This window comes from Myotis myotis, unplaced genomic scaffold (assembly GCF_014108235.1).
Source record: "Myotis myotis isolate mMyoMyo1 unplaced genomic scaffold, mMyoMyo1.p scaffold_m19_p_9, whole genome shotgun sequence".
NCBI classification, from domain to species: domain Eukaryota; kingdom Metazoa; phylum Chordata; class Mammalia; order Chiroptera; family Vespertilionidae; genus Myotis; species Myotis myotis.
Genome location: NW_023416401.1, coordinates 33,431,186 through 33,450,625, shown reverse-complemented (window position 1 = coordinate 33,450,625; position 19,440 = coordinate 33,431,186). Strand labels below are relative to the sequence as shown.

Sequence of the window (19,440 nt, the reverse complement as noted above, 5' to 3'; positions counted from 1 at the left end):
TGATGTTCTACATCTACAACAATTGATTTTTGTTTAGACAGAATTATAAACTGAAGGGCAGCTACATTGCATTACACTAGTGCGCTAAGTGGTTGTACTCCAGAAACAGGTAATTTCACTGAGTCCAAATTCAGAGTTCACAGGGATGAGAGCCCAAAGAGGGACCTCTCTAGGCCTTCCCCAGGCCTGTGGGCATGGTAGGCATTAATGAGTTCTCAATACTGAGCAACTCCAGCATTACAGCATTGTTCAATGGAGAAACAGTGCTTCTCTGGTATGGTAAGAAAAAGATACATCTTTTTGCCAGAAGGACTTGAATTGAGTTTGGATTGGTTTTTTTGTTTTCTTTTAATTTATTTTTATTTTTGAAAGTATTAACAAATGTTCTGCTTTTTCCCCCCATTAACCTCCTTCACTTCACTCCAGCCCCCTCTCCAGCCATACCTTCACCACACTATTATCTGTGTCCATGCATACAAGTTCCTTGGTTGATCTCTTGCCCCTTCCCCTCTTCCCTCTGAGATTCATCAGTCTATTGCATCCTTCCATGTCTCTGGATCTATTTTGTTTGTCAGTTTATTTTGTTCATTAGATTCCACATATAAGTGAGGTCATGTGGTATTTGTCTTTCTCTGACTGGCTTATTGGATTCAGTTTTTGAAAGCTGTTATCAAGGTTTAGTTTTTTTCAGTATTAGAAACTTTTTTTCAACAAAACACACAATTATTCATCATTCTAGTAAATGTATATATCTTATTAAGTTTGTCCTTTCCAGATTTTTTCCATTCTCTTCAGATTACTTCAAAATTCAAAGACACTGGAGGGGCAGGGAAGGGAAGGTGGGAAATCCACTCCTTCGTGAGTTATCTATCCTTGCAGGCATCTTCGAAGGATGATCATTCCCATCTTACCGTTATATATAATTCAAGTAGTCCTGTTCATCACTTACTTTTAGGAACTGCTTATAACTCCAAGGCCTTGGCATTTGAAATTACAGTCCTTTTATCTGATTTTCTTGTGCCCTCTCTTTCCTCTGCCTGAATATGGGGAAGGGCAAAGGAATATAAGAAAATATTGAAGTCAAACCTTAGTTAACATGAGTCATTACACATTATACTTTGTGACTTGTTAAAACTTCGCATGAATTCATACAAGTGTCATTGATGAAAATAATACATTGCCTTTAAAAATAAACTTACAATTAATATAGTTCTGTTTATTAGGTAAACTGGATTAATTTTCTACACCAAGCATGTGAAACTCATGGTCCGTGGGTCACATGCCTCATTTATTTGGCTGGTGTTAGCCTTTGAGTTTGAAATGCTTGGTCTACACATTCATCTTCGATCACATGTAAGAAAAGTAGTATTTTAGTGTCCAGCTCCCATAAACAGCAGAGATTGTTATGTAAAGCTTTAGTAATTATGTGAATTTTGTTTCCCTCAATAGATTGTATTATTTGGGATGAGAGAGTTGTGTGAAAGATTAAGCACTTTCCCTTTTTCATTGAGCAAGTGTTGTGTGAGTGTCCATTATGTACTAAGCACTTATTATTGACTATATCCTATATATTGTTTATTTTGGATATCCTGTGGGTCCGCACAATCAGAGGCAAAGGGCATAAGCTCAGTTATTATAAAATATCACTGATAATTCTCTCCTTTTTTAGTGTCTACCAAATAGTTGTTGAGGAAGAACGTTCTCGAAGAACTAAAAAGACAACAGAAATCTTAAAGTGCTACCCAGTGCCAATTCACTTCCAGAATGCCTCTATCCTGAACTCACAGTACTACTTTGCTGCAGAATTCCCAGCAAACAGCCTGCAAGCAGCTCAGCCTTTTACTATTGGTGATAACAAGACATACAATGGATACTGGAACACTCCTCTTCTCCCCCATAAAAGCTACAGAATTTATTTCCAAGCTGCTAGCAGAGCCAATGGGGTAAGTTATATAGATGGCTGTTCACTTAGGCTATTTAGGGTTATGAATGTGAACATAGATTAAGTAAGAAAGTAGTAAGGAATAGTTATGCTTTTGTGTGTTTTGACTGAAACAAATGTGGGGTTTTTTTCCACTTTTTAAAATTATTTTCACCTACAAATGTGTATGGGAAGAAATGAATATATTCATATTTGTTTTGGTAAAAAGGAATATATTGTCAACATGATGGTTTTTATTTTCAGATTTTACTTATTATGAAAAGTTGGCTAGTAATTTTGCTTAGCTTACTATTTTACAGGAAAATAGTATAGCTGCAACACATACATTCAACTCATTTAAACTCTTGTGAGATTCACAGCATCTGTCTTTTCAGCGTATTCTGTCCCGTTTCTTCAAATCCACAAGAGTTTATGCTTCCTATAACTGTGACTAAATTAGGTACCTTTTTTTCCAAAGAGAAAACAGCTTTAAAAAGATGAGATGTTAACAAAATAAAATCTATCTATCGAGTTGTTTTGAAAAGTTTCCCTTTCCTATTCAGGCCAATGCAGAACTCTGATAAGATAGTACAGTCTCCTAGAAGGCAGGTTTCCCAGATGTGACGGTGGTTTGCCTCCTGCACAGCAAGGGTCTGGGTGTCCTCCCTGACTTGACCTTGCCTGTGAAGACAGAGGACATCTGGGACAGAGATCGCCAGCAGTGCTTGCACAGGGAGCAAGTGAGGGTCTGCAGTAGGAGGCCAGGGGCCACCAGGCAGACATTTTTGAGTTGGCTCCTTGCTCCTTAGCTGCTCCAGAAATGCCCACCCCATCTGGGCTGGAGCCAGAAGGTGTATCTGAGCTTGGTTCAAGGAGTGACCATCATGTGATTAATGCTACTCTAGGACTAATGAGACCTTTCATTAACAGTTTTTACATAGAACTGCAGATACTTGCATTTGTTTTAAATAAAACATGAATAGTGATTTCCCCCCCTCTTTATTTGACACAGGAAACCAAAATAGACTGTGTTCGAGTGGCCACAAAAGGTAGGTTGAAATTGTGGAATGCTCTCCTAATGTATTTCCTTTAAGATTTTAGAGGGTATTTCAAAACTTCTTGGAATATTAAATTCATTGAAATGTGTGCATGTGTGTGTGCATATAGGTATGTATTAGGAACTAATGGCAGTTAATATTGACTGGCAGTTAACATTAACATTAAAATGCTTCTTAAAATAAGTGGTCCAAGCAGTTTTCAATGGTTATCTTTTAAAACTTAAAATAAAGTTTTATCTCATCTCAGTATACTTCTTAAACCATAGTACCACATGTAGTACTACTATATCTAGTGACTCTTCATACACAAAGTAGTAAAATACTGCCTGTCATTTTTAAAGAATTATCTAGTTATAGTAGTTCTATAGAGTCTGCATGGGATTTTTTGTTTGTTTGTTTTCTGATGGTGTGTGTCTCCTTGAACCCAGTAACCAAGTGATGTTATTGTGGAACTTCTGTTTCCCATGCCTGGTTCAAATCCTGGAAAATGTGATCAAGGATGAGCTGTAGAAATGCCTAGAGCCAACCACCAAGGTCACCACATGGCACCTGCTAAACAAGAAAGCCCAGTTGTGTGTGTGTCGGAGCTATTATGTCCTTGTGTCCACCTTGCAGTGGGATTTTAACCATCACATGCGGCAATGTATGACAACAAAATTTGCAAAATGTAAAATGCTGCATTAAAATGAGGCATTATAAATTAACACTTGGAGTTAAATACACCCCTTTAGACACTAGAGTAGCCATGTGGCAATGAGCTCGTTCTGTGTGTTTAATTTAGATAAGACGGCAAGAAGGCGTCACTGGATCTGTGGCACTAGATTTACTCAGATCATACGAAGTAGTCAATTGAGTTCTGTTGGATAAAAATATCTTGTTTTCATTGTTTAACTGTCAGGCAACATAGTTTAAGTATATTATGGATGTCCACCTGCATTTTCAAAATTCTCATTGAATTCTTATTTATGAAGAGACATGACTTTTTATTCAGCTTGCTTGACAAATATTTCATAGTTTCATATTATGTGCCAGGCATTGTGTGAGGTACTCACCCCATTTATATTTTCTTTGTCCTCATGGGTTCATAGTTTTATTTCTAAGAATCTATATTGATTTATAAGTACTAAATTTTTCATATGTTGTATGTGATTAGTGCCTTTGTTTATAGGAATAAATTAGCAATTAATGAAATTAAAGATATTGATGAGTCTTGTAAACTATAATATGCTATTAATTATTAATTATTACAGTATGATAGGGCCCATGAATGGGGTATTGATGATCTTAGATCTCCAGGTCATTGCCCATGCTCAAATTGCTTTATTGAATTCTACATCGTTGAGGTCTCAAAACGTAAATCAATTTCCAGAGTGCCTAATTTATAATGCCTTATGTTTAACATCAGAGCTGAAAATCACTTTAATACATGTGTTCTCCTTTATTTCTTTAACATTACTGTGAAAAGGACACAGATATTGCTATTTTTTTAAGATAAGAAAATGTATATTTTGGGATACAAGTTGACGTACCAAGGTCACTCAGCTAATAACCAATGGTTATGGGCTTGATCCCAAGTGTTTGAACTCCTACCCCTGATGTTCCACTGTAGCTCATGGCTTTCACCCAGCAGATCCTCTCGCCAGTTATAGACTTGCATTGTATAAGTATCTGTCCTCCTCTTTATATTAAATTAAGTCACTGACCAATTAGTTTACTCTGAAAACAATGAAATATCTGGCATGTTAATCTACATATTTAAATAATTATATAAAGAGCACACTAGTAAATATAGAAATCTGAGGATTGCTATTTTCACAATAGATTGAATTAGACAGTGATTTTGGAGCATTTTCTTCCATCAGTTAGATTTAATCAATATTGTAATTTGCTTTTCAATTCACCAAAGGATGATTAGGCAGTCAGATGACCTGATTGACTAAATAGTCCCGTCTCAGATTTTCTGAGCCACTTGCAAAAATTTACACAGCAACAAACTCTATCCAAATAATCTGTTTAGGTGTAGGAGGGAAACAAATTTTAATATTCATTACATAACATTGTCATTTCTAGTCATAAAATCATAATACAGGAGGAAACCTCGGGAGATATTCTCCTTCCAGGCAGAACTGCACTATTTGGTACTATTTTATTTTATTAATTTCTACATGTACAGGTGCAGCAACTTCCCTTTCCAGCACAATTTAATGTTTTACCACCTTCATAATCACATCATTTTTCCTTATTCACACTAAAAATTCTTTTTGCAGTGTGGAAAGCATTTCCATCTTGACTACTTAGTCATAACAGAGAAATAGTCAGGTCTAATAACTTTATTGGCACCATATAATAAAGATGTTTGAAATTTAAAACAGTTCAAATACCTATTTTTTGCCACATATTGCTGACAGTGTGGTGGCTTAATTAAATTTTTAGATACTAAACCATTTTCCTAAGCAATGTTTTGAATTTATAGAATTCAATGTTCTCATGAAACAACTATTGACAAGTATCTTTATATTAAATGTATGGAGGTGGGTATTTCTTCACAGGGAACTAATGTATAATTTCAAGTATGAGTATGTCTCTTAAAGATATATGTCATACTATTTATAAATTTAATGTTTTGCTTATTTCAATCATATACCAAGGGTGTATTTTGACACTAATCATCTCAAATATAAAGCCTCATGAAAAATAGGCACAGGAAAAAACCTAAGGTATGTTATTTTATATCTTCATGTATGGGAGATTGCCTATATTTTTATGTATCCTCCTTTAATTTATACATCTAGAATCCTCATAGACATATGTTACTGTATTTTGTTTGTCTACTATAGGCAAACTCATGACAGTATTCTGTCTCTTGAATTAAAAGATAAAGACACCAAACCACAGAATATACATGATGCTTGGATGTTGTCTACCCAGTTATAGGATTATTTTTTATCTGAACAGTAAACAGTAGCTTTTCTCCTAATTTTTCTTTTTCTTTTCCTATTTCTCCTAATTTTTATTTTTATTTTTAAACACATTCACATTTTTATAGTTGGTTTCTTTTCCAGACCATTTGGTCCAACTGTGTGTCTTAGCAATGAGTATACGTGTTTCCTTTCACTCTTACATACCTTATAGCTGCCTTACGGTAACTGGTAGGTTTGAAATGGTTTTAATGCTAGTTTCATAAGACTTTGTCGGTGATGAATTCTAAATTGACAAAATACATTTAAAAATCAAAATCCATCTCATTAGAAAATTAGATTTCTTATATTAAGTGGGATATATTCACTCTAATTGATATAACAATCAATTAAAATGTATACTTTTCATTAATCTTCAACACAATAATATTTTCCATAGCATGGTGCCAGCTGTGTTTCTCCTTGACAGTATAGTGTTTGGGAGTTTTCTTTTTATACATTTATTTTAAAAATTACCTGGGTGCTTAATATGTTAAGTGAATTATAATCTGAGACTTCCAAGTACAGATACATAAATACGTCACTTTTTAAATTTGGAGGATTTTTAGTTCATAAAGGTGTTGAGGATTTTTGTTTGTTTTTGTTTTTAGTATATGGGGAGTGGGGTTGTATATGTTATCTCTTCCATTGCTAAGATTTGGCTAACAGCATTGTAGCTAGAAATCAAAACAAAAACTGCATGAGAACATATGCAAAATTCTTTCCAAAAGTGTTATAATAGTCAGACCATAAATCTTAAACAAAAAGAAAACAAATCATGATTCTAATGTCATATTTTAAAGTGAATTTTCTGTGCAAAATTCCTTCACTCTTTTTAAGTTTAATATTTTATTTAATTTACATTTGTACTGGAATGTGCATATGCTTTGCTGGAAGACCTTCAGGAAACTTTGAAGGATTTCCATTGTCCTGATATAATTTCTAACTATATTCAGAAATTTGAATGTTTCTTATTTTAATCACCAGGCTCTTTGAGAAGTTTCTGTAGACTGTTTTTCTGTTCACAGTTTTGTTCAAAGAAATACCGTCCTTTCTAGGGCACAATGCTACAGAATGAAAGTACTCTGACAAGAGAACTGAAAAGAATGTCTGTAGAGATGTAAAGCTAATTAAGATTCTTCTTAATTACTCATATTCAATGCAGGAGAAAACAAATTACATAGTAAGACCACTTACATATGCTAATCTGCTATCATTGAGCTATGGATTTAGAAATAGAAACATAAATATGACATAGATTTGTCATTCAGCATCTTCTAGAGACAATATTTTCTTTTCTTGATTTGAAATAGTCTTCATAATGTACGTCATCAGTGCATTAGGGCCCCTGGAAAGTTCCTAAGGAAAAACACCTGTTTAACTTTATTCTGTCTTATATTTTGCCCAAATTTATTTGACCCAGATTCGTTTTTAAAGGAACATTAGAGTCATGTAAAACACAGGTGAGCAAATACCGGTTCATCAAATTCCAGAAGATCCCACAAAATGCGACTGAAATGACACTTTGGAGGTCTGATACACTGAGTGTATTTTTTACTCGTCCATTCTTACCTTGTATTTAAGGGAGACCCTAAATTAATCAGCACCAGAAGTATCTTCAACGCCTACAAATGGGAAATCTCCTGACTTTATTTTACCGAATTTAGTGATTGTCTTCTTGATATGTTCTTATTGATATTCTAAGAGGACAATCGATTTTTATGTGAAAGGCACATGGTAAATATTTGAGGCTTGGTGAGCTAGATGGTCTCTTTCACAACTGCTCAGCTCTGCCATTGCTATGCAAGAGCAGCTGTCTGCAGTGCGTAAACAAATAAACATGACTGTGTTCAATAAAACTTTATTTGCAAAAGCAGGCAGTGGCTAGCTGACCACTATTTTTAAATAATTTCTAACATAATCCAGTTTTCCCTTGTAACTAAAAATAATAATAACAATTGAACCCTTTACAACACAGGTTAGGAAGATCATATAAAAATTCTTAAGATATCTTTTCTGTAAGGTACTTTTTCCCTTGGGAGTTTTGAGCCTCAGATTACAGTTAGCTTTCCTTTCAGTGGTGAAGACATGGCTGCCCAGCATAGCCATTTTCAAATAACGTTTTGTTCATATTGTTTACTTTTATCAGTATTGTAGAGTTGCTTTGTTTTTGTATAAGGCAATATAATTTTTCTCAAAAATAGGGTAGGTGCGATTTTCCTGTAGGTAATGAAATACCATACAGGAATGTTGGTTGAACAACAGTAGTCTATGACCAAACAAATATTATATTTATAAATTTGAAATTGGTACCAACTTTGTAACAAGTCTGAAAAATAGCATTTTACTGTTCACAATTTATTCTATCAGCTTGCAAAATTGCATACTATGTCATATCAAGAAAATTGCCTTTGTAATACCCTGGGAGTTCTCTATTCTTTGACCAAACTGTTAGTCGATTCATCTCACTTAGCAAGATTAGAAAGTTTTCATTAATAATGCGTGAGAGCCGATTATACTACTTTTAAACCCAGTTGTGGCAGTTGTCTAGTTATAAGGAGCAGCACTGTTTGAACGATGCAGAGGGATATTTCAAAATATTATGCAGCAGCAGTTTTGGGTTTAATTGTCTGCAGATGGTAGATGATCTATTTTCCTTACTCGCTGCCACATTTCTAATAGCACCCAGACTGTTCCATGTAAATTAGTAATCTTTCATGTAAAACCTGTCCTTAATTTTTCAGTATTTTTTCTTTGCATCATTTTCCAGCTGTATCATGTTAGAACTGATGTTTTAATTTCTTATTTTTTTAATATCTGTGTGTCATAACTGTTAACCATTTAAACACAACTATTGAGCTCTACAGGCAAACCAGAAGTCTGCCTGGTCCACTTAAGGAATCTGAATGATTTCTTTGGTCACATGTTAACCATGACAACTATAGCAAAGGCAGTGGTTAGTTTTTATTTTTCTCACCAATGCTGTGAGATGCATTTTTTTTCATTCCCTTAATGTGACTAATGAGATTCCTAAATAGAAATGCTCTACTTGAAATTTAGTCATCAGAGAGGTGTCTCTACTTAATTTTTTTTTTTTAGTGAAAGAGGATAATGTTCTTCACAAAAGTGATTTTAGCAAGAAGAGAAAATATTGTGACTTAAGCAGCAGAATTTTAAATAATCTAATAAATTCTAAAAGCCTAAAGTTTAGATCATCAGAACTAGCAATGAAGCTTTATACATCATACTCAATAGCAGTTGGAAATAATTGTCCAGACTAGAGCCTTACTTGGGACCAATGTGTTTGTTTGCACTTATTTATTCAGTTGATCTATCCAGAATCTCAGCTAAAGTTTGCAACTGTGTCATACTTAGAAATCTAACTGCTTGGCTAAAGCTTATTTAAGGGAAAAAAATTCAGAAAATTCAACACCTTGCTGTGAGTTGTTTTTGTTTTGTTTGTTTTTTCTTTTCTTTCCTTCTCTTTTTGTTGTTGGAACAAAGTTGAGACAATGTGATGTACTGATCGAGATTCTCCTTGCTAGCCTAGCTTCAGTCTGGCTTTTTCTTCCCTCATGCATGCTGACCTGGGGATCTTCTTTTGCCATAGCTGCGATAATCGTGACTCAGCTTACAACACCTTACATTCGCATCGCCCCTGCCGCAGGCGAGGACCAGCTGACAGGTCAGATGTTCAAGTATAGATGAGTCATCTTGCCCATTTCCTGCTCATTTTTCTCAGCTTCGTCTCCCCTCTACATTTCCTCCTTTGCTTAAGGCTTGTTTACAATGTTTCAAACTCTTGGTACAAACCTGTGCCCGCATTAAATGAAGTGATGTGCTTGGCCTCTTCTCTGTGCACATTATATCCATGCATTAAGCACAATCCACTGCATGTCTCCATTGTGTGTTTGTCTGTTGGTATGTTCCTCTCTAGCCTAATGTTATGTAGAAATGAAATTTGCTGGACTTGCAATAGCAATGACATCAAACAGGATTTCAAACAAAATCCATAAAAATGGATCCACAGTAATCCAAATTAAGCTAAAAAGGTGTTGTGGTTTGAGAATGAGAGAGGTTCCTTTTTCACATTGTAGGGTCTAGTTTGTACACACAATTAGCAATACACGGGCTTGTCTGCCAGTGTTATGAATTGAAACCACTCAAAGTTGTTTGGGGCAATGCTGTGCAAATAGCTCATCGTGTACATACAACTGGAGCAGAGCTGGTTGCATTCCTTTTAGATCCTTGTTCCAAAGCTAAGTATTTGTATAAAGCAGTGGTGCATCTGCAAGTCAAATGCGTGGAATAATTTAGGGAAGTTTTTAAGAAAACAAATGGCTTAGAGTCATGGAGTTGAACTGTGTGCTTCTTTATACCAAGAGAAATCAGTGTGCCCATTCATGCTGCCTCTAAAGGCATGTGGCCATCGATAGAAACTCATACAGGAAAGAACTCCAGTAAATTACTCCAGACTGAAGGTGAGTGGTCAGAAAATCCCAAAAGACAAACTTTTGTCCTGCAACAAAAGCAAGCCATTGTCAAGATTTCTAACATAATTACAAGGGCAGGACTTAAATCCTGGGTTCCAAAGGATCATTGATGTCATAGTTTGTTGCATGTAGTATAGGCATGATTAAGGCTGAGTAATAAAAACACAGCTGCTTCCATAAAATTTCTACTCCAGAAATTGTTTTGTATGTATGAAACTAAGGAATATATCCTGACATTTGGGGGGCGGGGAGTAAAGCTTAACTCATGGCAAAAATTCATAAATGTTTAGGTTCTGTGAGCTTATTACTTTGAAAAGTAATGTAAGTGAGACTCAGGAAAATTATAGACTAATCTTTATAAAGAAATATAGGATAACTCCACTTCTTTCTCTGCTGGAATTCTCTACATATTTTCTGTCCTTTGTGTCAGGCCTCCAGGCTATAAACTTATTATTAACAGTTCTGCTTCCCCTGCTTTCAAGTTTCTTTTAAGCATATTTCTTTTATTGATTGAAGTTCTGCTTGTTACAGATTCTTTCTTATCCTGAACTTCTGAAGTGTTCTTCCCAGAGGAAGCACTTAAGCGATAGTGTCTTTCTCACCTAAGTCCTCCCCTTTAAGCCCTTTACATTCCAGGACAGGCCCATGGGCCTGCTGGGTAGAGTTAGGTGTTCACCTTGAAGGGAATCCGGGTCCTTCAGCAAGTCTGAGCCCATGATGTCTGAGCTGGCACCAGTCTTCCCAGCCAGTCATTAAAAATGGGTTGTCCTCACTATCATAAAATGAGTGCTATGGGATACATAGCTAAATAGCCCCTTTCTCAGGACTTACCTATAATCAGCTACCTTCAAATTAAACATGCTGTTTATGAGACGTGATGTAAGTGAAACTTCTGAATAGAGCGTTTTTCTCAAAAACTTGCATGATTAAGAAGATACCTCATAAATCAGCCTCCTTCATAAGGCTTTTGGGTCCAGGGTGGGTTGTTATTTTGGAACTAGTCTGTGAAGGACACATACATAACTGAATATATGGCTGCCAATCCTGTACAGGCTGCAGATAATCTCCCTCATTTACTTTGGTTTATTAGGGATTAAAATGATAGAGTGTTAGAATAAGCCTTAAAAACCAGTAAAAAATGACGCGTTCTTTTTTTCAGTATTTACTGCTGGTTTTAATGATGGTTAATCTTAACCAGATAAATTCAAACTCAGGTAATATTTCTTTTGCATTTTCCATTTGCATCAGCCATCAACTTTGATAGCAGTAACACTCTCTTTTTTAATAGATTTATTCATGAGTCATACTGCAAGCATGGCACTTAATTCATTCAATCACTGATTTGACATTTATTGAGCACCTTCTGTGTGCCAGGTATAGAGCTTCTAATTCTTATAAAGAGTTTTACTCTGTGGTTTCCCAGTCTCCTGATATCAAGCATATTTGCATTAGTAGCATGAAAACATACACGTACACATGCTCTTATGAATGAAAAATTACTATTATATTTATCATATGGCAGTTAAGAAAAGACAACAGTTATGTAGCTAATGGAGGGAGGGAAACATATATTTCAAAACTTATCTCATTGTGTCCAGCAGCTTATACATGGTCAGTGGGACAGGTCTGAATATTTGACCCATTGAACATTTGTAGTTTTATTTACTAGATCAACACAGTCCCTCCTAGAAGCAAATAGGAGATACCTGATGGATACATTCAAAAGTGCCTTCAGCTACTTCTTGCTTTAATTGTGCTGACATCATGCTCCTACAAATTCTATTTGAGGCTATACTTACTAGTACACTAGGAAACTTTGATAAGATAGTGAGAACTCTGTAGTTCCTTTTGGCTCAATATGCAGTACCTGCTGGTTAAGTTTGCCTTGGTATAGGTGGAATCTCCCTTTCTTGTCTAATACCAACGAAAACAAGCACCTTGGTGAGCTGACCTCAGCACAAGAAGACTGCTGGATAAAACAAAAAGTGTTCATAAATTTGGCTGATTTAATTCACTGAATGAAGGCAGCTCAGACTGCAGAATGCTAGCGAGTTTGGTAAGCAGTCCTGTCATTGCATTGGGGAGTGTTTCTTAAACTATTTTGTCCTCAAGCAACAGTAAGAATACCTCAACACCCAACTCACCCCACACACACACACACAGACACACATGTAAATTTAACTGAAGAAAAAGCTTTAGACACCCTAGTAGCAGTGCTATTCCCTGAATAGATGAATATTGTTCTATCTCGTTCCATTTTATTCTAATTCATTTTTGTAATTCTAGCCACTAACGAATTTGATTAATTCCCCACCAATGGGTTATAACCCACAGGTTTAAAAACTGCTTTACTAAACCACTAGATTTAGAAGATGATGAAAGGGAGCAGAATATATACTTGGAATAAAAATTCTGTCTACCTCAAAAATCCTACACTCAAGTGCACACAGAGAAAATTCTAGAAACTGGAAATGCTTCTGGTTTCTACTTCATTCCTTTTATTTTGTGATTAATTGCATGTAATATAAAACTGGGGAAGAAAATTAAAAGCTGTACATGCTACAAATTCTCTTTAAGATTTTCTAGATAATTTTATAAATATGTCTAGGCTATTTGTTTTATATTAAGATATTTCTATTTATGATTTAATGACCTAGCCAGCTCTGAGGTACTATTGAGAACGATTTCCTAAACTTATCATCTGTTTTGGTTAATCCATACGTCTAATACGATAAGGTCTGTATCCTAGAGTTTGTATAAATAAAGTGACTCCTGGAATTCAAGTGCAAATCAGATATATCAGAGCATGAGAATTGCTTGCTAGATATAATTAGTGCCTCAAAAAATACAGAACCAGCCAACAATTATTTCCACATGAAGTTCCAAATTTTGTAAGATATAAGCAGCATATGTGTGCATTATCAAAGGTAAACACTGCCGGACGTTAAAGTGGTGAAAGGAGATTTTACTCAATAACTACTGACAGGTGACGAAGCTGAGTTCCATTCCAAGTTGTGTAGAAGTGACTGGGCATTTTAACGAGAGAATGATGGAGAAGGGAGGGCGGCAAACAGGGACTCCACAGTCAGGGAAGCTGGAAGGGTGTGTTGGTGCCTGTGAAATGCATCTGAGTTTGCTAACTGGCGCTGACTGAAATAGGCTTTTGCGTCCCCCGGAGGCTGGGAGACAGGGAGACAGGGCCCTGTTTGCTGGAACAGTCAATTCTTTGGCCAGCCTGAAGTTTCTTCAGGCAGGCACTTTCAGAGAAACTAGGGTCACCTAGGAATGCGACACTGAGCTGTTAGAAATGATGTTAATGTTTTGTTTAAGTCTTTATAGATCAAGATTGATGCCTAGCTGAGAAAGGGCTCAGAGGACCCTGGGTAGAGTTTGGTCAAGGAGACAGTTTTTGTCACTTCTCACCCCTTTCCATGTGAAGAGCAGTGACTTATTGGATTGATGACATTTGAAAAGGAAGTGAGGATATATGATCAACTTCTGTGCATTGTCCTCAGTTCACAAATGTTCTTTTGTGTCAAAAAGGGCTCAGAATTCCCCTTCAAGCCTTAAAAATAAATCTAAGGCATTATTTTTTTAATAGTTGACTATTGTTCTCCTGTAAAGTATGACTATGTTATGATCTGTTTACCCAGCCTCTTATTATATGGACATTCAGATTTTCACCACTTTTCTCCCTAAAAACAAACTAGAATAAATAGCCTTCTCTATGTATGCTGTCTATTATAACTTTTATTTCTAAACAATTCTCAAATATGAGTAAAGAGCAAGTTTATTTTTCACATGGAACTGACTAGATAACATTCCTCCCAATTGTAGCAGTTCACGCTTCCACCAGTGTCCCTTACGTGGCCCTCCCCACAATTCCACCTGCCCTGGACATTTACAACCGAATGTGTCCAGTATGGGGTGAAAATGGTATTCTAATGACTTTTCCTGAAGTTGGGGTTCTTTGCCAATGTTTATTAGCTATTTGCATTTTTCTTCTATATTTGTACATATTCCTGGCAGTCACTGTTCTTTGGGCATAAGGATGTTTCATTTTTAGATAATCAAATATGTTCCCAAAAATGTTCCCATTTTCCTCTCCTTTTCCAAGCTTTTTAATTTGAGAAGTTATTCACACAGGTCAGATTATTTAGCCATTACCCTGATTTTTAGCTCTTTGTTGAATCCATGTAAATTACCACTGATAGGGTGTGGAGTGTGGCCGGGGGAAACATCTAGCTTTTTTCCAGATAAACAACCAGTTAGACGGCTCTAATTAGTAAGTAAACCGTTCTTTTCTCATGGGATTGAAATGCCATATTGTCATATTTAAGTTCTCAACTTTAGATTTGCATGGTCCTCTTTGTCTCTTCCTATGCTATTATCATAATCTTTGATTATATTGATACTAGAGGCCCAGTGCACAAAATTCATGCACAGGTAGGGTCCCTAGGCCTGGCCAGCGATCAGGGCCGATCAGGGCCTTCCTTCCTCTGGCTGCCTTCATTCTGTGCCACCCCCTGGTGGTCAGCGCACGTCACAGCGAGTGGTCAAACTCCCTGTCCGGCGAACTCCCAAGGGGACAATTTGCATATTAGCCTTTTATTATATAGGATCATGTGATAAAGCTTGAATGTTCTTCTAATACCTCATCACTTATATTTCCGTGTCTACTTACCAGTCCTTAAATGTCGGGCCCCTCGCTTTCTGCCTCATTCCACCCCAGTCAACCTGACCTCCCTGTTCTTTGGACACAACAGCCATGCTCCTACCTTCAATCTTTTGCCCTCATTTTTCCCCTGCTTGCAGTAGTCCTCCCCAGCTATCGACTTAGCTGGCTCCCTCACCTCCTATAGTGTTTGCTCAAATCTACCTTCTCACTGAAGTCTGCCTTGAGAACTCACCCTTCTTAACAGCACAGCCTTCCATGACACCTCCCCACCCCTTCCACACAGTCTGTCCCTTTACGCTGCTACTCTCTCCTATTTTATAGCACTGTCACCCTCTGTGCTTACTTGTTATGTTTGCTACTGCCTTTCTCCCCCTGCTAGAATTTATCTCCTGAGGGCAGGACTCTTCATCTGCTGTGTGCTGACATATCCAGGCACCAAGACGGTGGCCCAGCCTAGACCACTGCAGAAGTACTTTAACTGCTCTCTGACTTACTCTGATTGCTCCCTGTTCATTCATTTGCCCAAGAGCAGCTGGGGCAACTTTCCTGAAACTGAAGTCTGGTTCCATCACTGCTCTTCGTAAAGCCCCCAAGTAGCTTCCTAGTACACTTAAAATAAATTCCAGACTCCCAGTCACAGCATGAAGGGCCTGCTCCACGCCTGGCCTCGCACTCAGTCCTCAGCTCATATCACTCTCTCACTCACTGCTGAGCTGCTTATTGTTTCTCCAAAGCACCAAGCTGGATCTTGTGCCAGATGTTTGCCCATCCTTTTACCTCTGACCACAACGTCCTTCCCCCAGACTTCATATCACCAGCTCCGCCTCAGCAGGCAGGATCAGGCACAAAGGTCATGTTCTCAGAGAGGCCTACCTAGACCGCAGTACCTGAAGTGCATGGCCCTGCCAGCTCCCTGGCCATGCCTAGCCCATCACTCTGCCACTTTTTGAGGCCCCCTTATTAAGCTAGGTCTCCCTCCTAGAATGTGGTCAGAGCAGGGCTTTGTCTGTCTTGCTCCCAAGGTATCCCCTTACGCACCAGTGGGAATTCAAAAGTATTTACTGGAAGGTGAACAGTGGATGATCTTTCTTATGAAGTTCATTCTTAAGTATTTTGTGGCTTGTATCACTATCATGAGATTTAGTTTTATTTTAATTATTTCACAGAGTGGACTCCCCACTCGCACCAACTTTATCTGTGCCCATTCCCAGACTCTGTCTGTCCACTGCTCTTCCTTCACCTCTCAGAGCCAGCCAGTGGATGCTTGGCACTCTGTGAGAAGCTGTTACAGGGCTAAATGCAGATAGATGGCATTTGTCCTTCTGTGGACCTCAGGCTCTTTATTTGTAAGTTGAAGGTGTAACTGAAATCAGACCTTAGCCTCAATGAATTGCTCAGACAACTGGTTACAGTTTGAAGATGGTGGGATTGTTCATTGAACTTGAGCTCAGTCAGTGGCAGGAACAGCAAGTGCAGAGGTCCTGTGGTGGGACATAGCATGCCCAAGAATAAAGAACTGCACAGAGGTCATTGTGGCTGGAAGAATGTATGGGAGCAGTCAGGTTGTGCAGGCAGAAAGAGGCTGACTTTAAGGACATTGGCCTTGATCCCAGGGGCAGTGGGTAGCAGCTGAGGTGTTTTCAAGAGGGGCAGACAGGTTCAAGCATGTACTATGTACTCCAGCCACACTAGAAACATTGGAGGAGAAATCAAAGAGGCCAAAAGACAGAAGTAAAGCAAAGACATGGAGGATCGTCCCAGCCTAGAACAACACAAATAGAGGGAGTAGACAAGAATAGAAGAGCTAAATGCCAGGAAATTAATACAGTTGAAGTACTGGCCCTGGGTTATGTATAATATGCTGTCTGCATGGAAGAGCACTTGATAGGGAATTTAAAGGACAGGTTCAAACCTATCAAAGGACCCTGAGTACCTTAGAGATAGAATGGCTTCATTCAACTTCTTGCCTGAAATATCCTCTTTCTTTATTTTGAGAGCTATCTACCATGGTATGCATATGAATCAAAACTGACAAAGAGCATAAACAATAATACTCAGGCATATTGTTTGAATATATGGGTGCTGAGATAAAATCTGACCACCTTTAGCTGCAGGCAGTTATATTTGCCCTTTCAATCGTTCAGTGATTAGACTCATAAAGTGTTGTGTTAGAGATTGTTAATTGAGTCAACTATGAAATGTGTGTAGAAGTATTTTTATCTCCTACCTACTACAGGGCCATGTTTTACATATCCTTATACTTTTCACAATCTGCCACTCAGCCCTTGGCACTTAAAAGGCATTTAGAGGCCAGCTATAAATTTCCAGTGGAATGAAGTCATTTGTAAAAAGATGAAATTGCCTTTACGGTATGGACTAATTTCCATACCACTTTTTTAAAACAACCTACAGGAGCTCCCAACTGTGTCTGCCTTAGGGAGATTGGGACTCCAGGAGGTGTGCAGTGCCCAGTGTCACTTAGACCTCTGATGGCCAGCCTCCCATCAGACACTTTCAGGAAGTGCATACAGTTCAGCTCTGATAGAAATACAAGTTACAACCTTTCAATCTTTGAAATGCTTAGCTGTAGGGAGCTCTGCTCTGCACTGCTCCAAGAGTATTCCTGGTCCCTACTATAGGAGGGAAGGATTCACTCAATCATCCTGTGTGTAAAGAACTCTTTGTGTCCTTGAAGACCTTTATATGCAACTAGAGGCCCGGTGCTCAAATTCATGCACAGGTGGGGGCTGGCCAGCCCACCCCAATGGAGGCCCATCAGGCCAGGCCAGCAGGGGTGTGGGACCACAGGAGGTTGGCTGGTCGGTCCTGCCCCCGATTGCAGTGTTGGGGGCCGGTTGGGGGTGGGGCCGGCCTGGGGAAGGGCAGCTCCCTCTGTGGTTGGTGTGAGTGTCTTAATTTGACTTCTACTTCCTGAGTCTGAACCTGGTTTTCCCGTCACTCCTTGACTTCATTCATGCACTTTTGATTTGGGCGTGGTAACGTCACTTAGATGTTTAGGGCTCCTGTCTTTGAACTACTGTGTAGTTTACCGCCTCCTTCTCCTGCCTCTTCCTCCTTCCCAGCCCCTTCATTCTCCCCCCGCTTCCTTTGGCCAAGTTTACTGAGTCAGTAGGTGACTCAACCTGAATGTTGACTCAATAATCAAATCAGTGGGTGTTTATTAATTTGGCTCACAAAAAGGCTCACAGCAAAGGTGTTGGGGGCCGATCAGAGGGCAGGCCGGCCGGGGCGGGGGGGGGGGGGGGGGGCGGCGGGGGCAGGATCTGATCAAGGCCCGGATCAGGCCGGTTGGCTACCACAGTGCACATCAGCACGTCATAGCCACCAGTTGTTCCGGTCGTTCTGGTCATTCCACCATTCAGGTTGCTGGGCTTTAATATATATATATATATATATATTAGAGGCCTGATGCACAAAATTCATGTAAGGGGCTCAGCCCTCACAGCCACAGCAACTGGATCAGCCCTCACAGCCACAGCGGCTGCCTTGGCCCTCACAGCCCCGGCTTCATCCAAAAAGACGTCCAGAAGGTTGTTTGATTGTCTGGTCTAATTAGCATATTATTTTTTTATTATTATAGACTAGAGGCCTGGTGCATGAATTCATGCATGAGTGGGGTATGGCCGGCCCACCTCAATGGGGGCCCATTCAGCCAGGCTGGCGGAGAGAGGAAGGGCCACAGGCAGTTGGCCAGCCAGCCCTGCCCCCAATCGGGGTGTTGGGGGGTGATTGGGATTGGGGCTGGCTTAGGGGGAGCTGCAGGTGGTTGGTTGGCCAGCCCCACCCTCAATTGGGATATTGGGGGCCAATAGGAGGCCGAGCCAGCCGGGGTTGGGGGGGCGGCAATCAGGGCCCAGATCAGGCCAGTTGGCTGCCTCAGTGCATGCCATAGCCACCGGTAGTTCTGGTCATTCTGGTGGCTGGGCTTTTATATAGATGATATAGATATAGATATAGATATAGATATAGATATAGATATAGATATAGATATAGATATAGATATAGATATAGATATAGATATAGATATATTAGCTGTGTTAAGAGATGAGAATTCAAAGAAGTATAACTTGTGCTCTTTGCCTCAAGGAACTTATATTTATCATCTTTGTTAAAACCAACATAAGCAGTTCAATATATATTTCACTTTAACAAATTGACCAGTATCTTAAACCATTTGTCCTAAGTGTGTAATGAAGTAAGTTAACATAAATTTATTTGTACTCTAAAATTGCATATCTATATGATACCAGAGTCATTTTCAGTGTCAGAAGCTTTCATGTGACTTTTTGAGAGAACTTTAGGTAAAAATTAA

The 19,440-nt window shown here is 38.5% G+C and overlaps 1 protein-coding gene across 12 annotated transcripts in view; it reads left to right on the top strand.

Moving 5' to 3' along the window:
* Window positions 1–19,440, top strand: part of PTPRM (protein tyrosine phosphatase receptor type M) — a 666,818-nt gene that overhangs the window by 427,334 nt on the left and 220,044 nt on the right. For 7 of the 12 annotated variants that reach the window (XM_036321436.1, XM_036321433.1, XM_036321432.1 and 4 more), the window contains exons 12-14: window positions 1,670–1,943; window positions 2,934–2,970; window positions 9,547–9,621. In XM_036321436.1, the coding sequence (XP_036177329.1) occupies window positions 1,670–1,943; window positions 2,934–2,970; window positions 9,547–9,621 (386 nt within the window). The remainder of the gene's footprint in view (window positions 1–1,669; window positions 1,944–2,933; window positions 2,971–9,546; window positions 9,622–19,440) is intronic. The other 5 variants (XM_036321438.1, XM_036321437.1, XM_036321435.1 and 2 more) reach the window with 1 other exon arrangement.